Genomic DNA, 6,117 nt, shown 5'->3' with positions numbered 1-6,117 from the left:
GCTCACCGGCGCTGGTTCAGCCCCGCCAGGTTCTTGATCTGTGGGGCAGAGGGAGAAGGGGGTTAAGTACCGGTGCCCCGGGAAGAGAGGCCGTGCTCCCCGAGGCACGAAGGCCTTTGCCCAGCCCTGGAGGTTTCAGCGCTGCTGGGCAAGTCTTGTTCGGGAAGACGCCAGCGGAGCAGGCGTGAAGAGGGGAGGCCTGTGTGCTCGGGAGCTGAGGGGTGGGGGCGAAAGGCACCTTTTGTGGTCAGAGGACGGAGGTGAATGCAAAAAGAGTGGAGAAAGATCGCCCTCGATCCAGCCACAGGCATCCCTCTGACCTGAACCTGCTCTCTAGGTCAGCAGGTTTTAGCTTTTTTTTTTTTATTTCTGTGGCCACACAGACCTCGACAGTGAATTTAAGCCTTTGAGGCCTTCAGCTTGCTCGTCCGTTTCACAGGGACCTGAGCGCACCTGTACAGCACCCTTGGACGTGGGAGGTCTGGACTGGTTGCCCCTAACAGTTAACATACTGGGATGATTTTGCCCTAAAACCAGCTGGCTGCAACCCAACCCCCATCGAAGCAGTCTCGTTCCTCCTGTTCATCTGCGCAGGGGATGTGCTGCAGGGACAGACTAAACATGTGGAAACAGGAGACATCTCAGACCCAAACTGCAGGGATGCAATCTGCAGGAGAGCATCCTGTTGACATAGAAGGGCACAAACAGAGTGCAGGGAATGCTCTAGTGGAGGATCGTTTTGGCGTACGCAAGTGTGAAAGCAGAGAGGCTGAGAAACACTAAAGATACAAAACAATTCCACCATAACTGCAGCGGTAAGGAGGTGGGAGAAATTCTTGAGAACTGCATCAAACAGTAAAAAGTATATCTAATTTATGTTCCATCCTGTTCGGCTTGTACTGGTACAAGGAAAGCGTATTCCTGATAACAAGGAAATCACTTTGCTGCTAAATGCAATGGGAGTTGTCCAAAAATAGAATCATGGAGAGGCCCTGAAAGCCCTTCAGAAATCATTCCTGGACACACAAAGGATTGTTTTCTATCCCAGAGGAAGTGCAGCTCCCTCTGCATGAACACAGGGCAGTGCAGGATGCTACCAAGTGAATGAATTCTTGGAAGGACACTGTAGTCAACTGGAACAGCTTGAGGAAGTCACCCTGCTGTGGCTCAGGGACAGGTGTCATCTCCCAAGCATGCATAGGGGAATGGACCTTCTGTCAAGAGCTGCAGCGCAGGGACTGGCAGAGGAAGAGATCTCGTGACAAGCAATGGAGAGCAGTTGTATTTATTCTGATCGCCTGTCTCTCATCCCTAAAGCTCACTCTGCAACTTCAGACTTAATTTTTTTACGCTCTATTACAAGGTCTTTCACCACAAAACAGTGAACTAACCCCAAAGTACCAAGAAAATCATCCTTACATGCAGTTAAGTTATGAAAGACAATTCTTTTTCATGCTGTCCTCTAGATTTGGGAGGAAAAATACGCTGACATTCATCATTGAAGGGAACAGAAACAATCCTGCCCTTACAGCCCTGCTGGTTTCAGCATCACTTACAGTAACTGCAGCTCCCATCAGGCCCTGGACAACTGCTTCTCCGGTTGACTGTACCTAGGAGACACAGGAGAACATGACCTTTTGCTTTCTTCTGCAGTTACGCTTCTGGCCACCCAAACACAGAGATGTAACGCACAACAAACATGTACACACTACAGAAAAGTGCTGACAGAAGCCAAGCACCGCAAACAAATGATAGCCAGAGATAAGAAACACGGAAGACATTTCCCGAGAATATACATCTCCTAACCAGCTGGCCAGTCTGACAAAGAGGGTGCCTACGTGTTATTTTACTAGAAAATACGTAAGTGTTTACTGATGTTGAACCGACAGCATTTATGCAACCACCAGCCAGTACAAGGTGGTCTGTCAGTGGACACGTGGTCTGCATGACTGAAAAGCCAGGTCTGTCTGCATACATATTTGGGGAGAAGGGGGACGCTGCATGTACACCTTGCCCATAATGTTACCTGATTAGCTGCATTGCCCATGTTCATGGCATCAGCTACTCTGTTTTCCAGGAAGCGCCAAGTCTCCTCGAAGTCAGGGGATGAATCCTGCATCATCACCAGTTCGGTGGTGTTGTAGATGCCAGTGAGCACAGCCCGACGAGTGTACCAGTTAAACTGCAAGGGCATGAAACCAGAGAGAGAGAAAGAACGCAGCTCAAGAATGCAGCTCACAAAAGCAGACTGGAGAACGGCAAAGGAAAATAGCATACAGACTGCACATTCCTTCCCCACTTAAACTGTATAACTCGTCTCTGTGATGCAGTGGGCCACCAGCCAGCACTGACATCTGACAGCACAGCTGCTCCCGTGGCACCAGAGAGAGGTCACAAGTACAGTGTCTAAAACTGCTGAACAAAATCCCCGCCACCTGCTTCTGGCTGCAAGCAAGCACCTGCAGCAGGCAGCAAGGAATTTGCCTTTTTCCAGCTAGCCTGTGTGCACTGTGCAAGAATTCATCTTTGCTTTACAGACTGCTAGCACGCAACACAAAGCGCCGATTCTAGATCTGATTAGATGAGAAACGGCTATATTTAGTACTGAACTTGAACTGCAGTTCGCACCATATACTAGCATGAAGAAAGGGTACAAACAGAGGACAGAACTGTGCAAGGCATCACACAGAGATACACCTTTCCCAAATCCTATCATTGAAATACCAGTACTGCCTGCTGAATCACTAAATGCATCAGTACGTTGCTGGCAGCAATGCTGTAGGATGCGTTAGGATAAGTTACACAGCGCAAAGATGCACAAACAACTCAAACGCTTCAGTTTTTCCAGTTGCACTTGAACCACTGGCAGATGAAATATATAAACATTTTTAAAAACGAGTCTTCAACTTCATTTGCTGCTATTACCTAGAAAAAATACTGGTTGTTCCATTCATGATTACAAAGCAACAGAGAAATGAAAACACAGGCCTTGATTTTGAAAACAACAGTTGGATCGAAAGCTCTACTGTCTGCACCACGACCTGCAAGATTTGACAAGGGGAGAAACATGAGGGATGTTGCCACTTGCAGCTGGATCTCTCAAGTGCCTGAGACCAAACTTTCCGTTGATTCTCCTCCTGCTCCAAGAAAACCACATGAAGGGGTCTCTGAGGCATGGGCATACTCTGCCTAGCTCCCGGTGTTGTGAAGAGGGCTCCACTGCGAGTGACGAGTGACGTTAAACCCCTTTACTGGGAAAGAGGGAGTGGGCTCAGCATCACAGTTTCCCAAGAAAACTCATGTAATCGGTCAGAAGGTACAAACAAAAGGCAAATTTTAGAATCTCTCCTAATCCCTTGTCGGTGAGGAGACTTTAGGAACAGCTCAGTGCAGACACCGACTCTGACATGTCGATTTGACTTTCATAACCCATAAGGGATTTGCAGTTCCTGATGTAATCGCAGTCTTTCAGTTCTTTTCCAGTTTATTCCTTTAATTTTTCTGTCATCTTATTTATTTTTCACTGCAGTAGCTTCTCTTTTATACACAGATAAAAGAAGCTTATTAAAGTAGTTTGTTAAAATGGTTCATTTAGCTTTTCCCATCTCTCCCTACATCTATATGAATTAAAGTAATTTATTAATTGCTTTAATTAAGGTTATAATTTTCTTTTATTTCCTGCCAGAAAGATGAAAGCCTTAATAAGCTACTGGTATTTTTAGGTAGGTTCTTTAAAGGTTTTCAAGTCAAATCTGTAAATGCTACTGCTGGTGGAAGAGTCCGCTGCTTTGACAGAAACATGCTTCTCACTCACTGAATAGTCCCAAAATCTCAACGATTTTGTCTGTGTCTTCCAAAAAAAAAAAAAAAAGCACTTAAAAGAGTCTAGGAAAGTAGGTCCTTTTAATTTGCACTAATCCCATTGGCACTAATTTGCATTGAGTCCCACTGGCTCCTACGTCTCTTTGGAAATTAGACTAGAGCTTATAAGGACCCTTGGGTGCTGCTGAAAATGTCTTCCTCGTTCAACAAACGTATTGTTTCAAGAGAGACATGGCCCGACCCCTACTTCAACCCATCATTTTGCTGAAGTGCCGAGGGGTAGAGCCAGTCCATCTGCAAAGCACAAAGACTTACGTCTGTGGACTGGTCTCCAGCGTACTGCCATATATCATCGATCATGCTGGTGAGGAGGTTGAGACTGGAAGGGATGTTATGCGGGAGCAACAGGATGCTTACAGCCTGCAAAGGAAATACACAGATAAATGGGAGAGTCAAAGGGAGAAGGACATAATATTAAAATTGACCAACAATGCTCTGCTCTGTTATCTTTCCCCTGTTACTGTTGACTTGGCTCCAGCTCCCAGTGACAAGTCCTCCCAGCTCTTCTCAGCTAGCACCAGTCTTTCCAAGCAGCAGGATTTGTGGGGAATACACAGCGTGGCAGCTGAGCTCAGGCCTCCGCCTGTACTGGAGCCCAAAGCTCCCCGCTCAGCTCGAATGCCACTTTGTTGTCTCTCCCAAGCTGCCTCTCCAGGCACCAAAACACACCACAGGCTGCACTGACTCACACTTGTGCTGTGCCCCTATGGGCAGGGAGTCAAATCTCGCATTTCTCTGAATTTGACTTTGAACTCAAAGCAGCTACTAGAGCAGCCAGCCATAATGGCCCTGCTGGGATCCCGCAGCCTTTGAACATAATAACACAGTGCCAAGAGAGTCACAAACTACCCACATCCTTTACAAGTTATGCTAATCGGGAACAAACCCATGAATCCTGTCTTCTCTCTCCGCAAGGAATGCTGGATTCAGCTGCCGAGAGGCCAGCAGTGATTCTGGACAATTCTGCAAGTCAGAGGCTGACTTTGCAGCAATCTTTGCAGCTCCAGGTTGGGAACTCTTTGCTTGTTACTGTGGCCACAGTTCGATTCCCTTCCCACCCTGGGAAGAATGTCTTGAGATTTAAATCTGAATTTTGAAGCATGGAGCCCTCTCAGTTCACAGATCTATCCTCAGGTTGCCAAGGGTTTGTCATTCACAAACTAGGCAGGCAGTTTCTTGCAACAAAGCAGTAGTTGTACATTTCCAGGTGTCAGGTGATAGCAGCACAGACCGAACAATGCTGCAAGGAGCCTGACTTGCAGCGACACTGCAATTAGGACTGAGCAGAGACACAGGTTATCCCCTGGGGATCCCAGATGGGCGGAGTGAACAGTGCCTTTCCGGAACTGCAAGAAATAGTTGTTCTAAGGACACCTTTAACTGCCTCCTTCTGAGGTTGCCCTCCTCTTGAAACCTACAAATCATTTTAAACCAGTAAGGGCTTCATTTACAACTTTGAACTACTCTGGTGGAGAGACTACGCTGAGGGCCACAGGATGTTTAAAATACACACAGAAAAAGAGACAATCTCGATATTCATTTTATACCTGGGGCCATTTCTCAATATACGGAATCAGCATCCTCAGTCTGGCTTCCACAGCATCTCTCAGGAATTGATCTGTAGGCTTCTTCCTGGGTAAGGGAAAAAAACCCAAATATGAAGAACATCTAAGTTAAACTCAATTCTGAACTTGAAAGATCAAACTCCTGTCTGCCTTAGCAATAGATAGCAAAGTATTATGTATCCTTCATGGCTCTGGTCCAACTCTGTATCTGGGAAGTTAGTTTTATTTGGGTAAATTACAATTTTTTACTTAAAGTATCTGTGTCCCAGGTGACCTGTTGGTCTATCCAGTCCCCAAATTCTGCCAAGGAAGATGTCTTTTCATACCCAATACTCACTCTGCTTTGCCCAACTGCACTAGTTTTTGTTCCTGCTCCAGCAGCTCAGACAGCTTAGTGTTGCACTGAGACACAAAATGCAGGATCAGTTCACTGCCATCACTGTGAAACATCCCTGCGGCAGCAACAGAGAGACCCAGGGTCTGTAGAGAAGAAGGGAGAAGCACAGACCACGTCATACACAGCTATGCAGGATCCAGCTAGGAAAAATGTATTTATTTCGTGAACAAATTTGTATGAATTTAAACAAAGCAATGCTGCATTAAAAAACGCTTCCTGTACTTGTTTTCCTCTACATCCTGCCTTAGTTTAACTCTGACAGGGTTATCCTGT

General features: G+C 46.3%; 1 protein-coding gene across 1 annotated transcript in view; it reads right to left on the bottom strand.

The window, feature by feature from the left end:
• Positions 1–2: 2 nt before the first annotated feature.
• COQ9 (coenzyme Q9) overlaps positions 3–6,117 on the bottom strand; it is a gene marked incomplete at its 5' end in the record, with an annotated part of 7,187 nt that continues 1,072 nt past the window's right edge. Inside the window, 6 exons of the mRNA XM_009705465.1 lie at positions 3–38; positions 1,557–1,610; positions 2,027–2,182; positions 4,138–4,242; positions 5,430–5,514; positions 5,785–5,927. Coding sequence (XP_009703767.1) covers positions 3–38; positions 1,557–1,610; positions 2,027–2,182; positions 4,138–4,242; positions 5,430–5,514; positions 5,785–5,927 — 579 coding nt within the window. The remainder of the gene's footprint in view (positions 39–1,556; positions 1,611–2,026; positions 2,183–4,137; positions 4,243–5,429; positions 5,515–5,784; positions 5,928–6,117) is intronic.

This window comes from Cariama cristata, unplaced genomic scaffold, assembly GCF_000690535.1.
Source record: "Cariama cristata isolate BGI_N322 unplaced genomic scaffold, ASM69053v1 scaffold45228, whole genome shotgun sequence".
Taxonomy (NCBI): Eukaryota; Metazoa; Chordata; class Aves; order Cariamiformes; family Cariamidae; genus Cariama; species Cariama cristata.
This window is presented reverse-complemented; position numbering and strand designations above follow the sequence as displayed.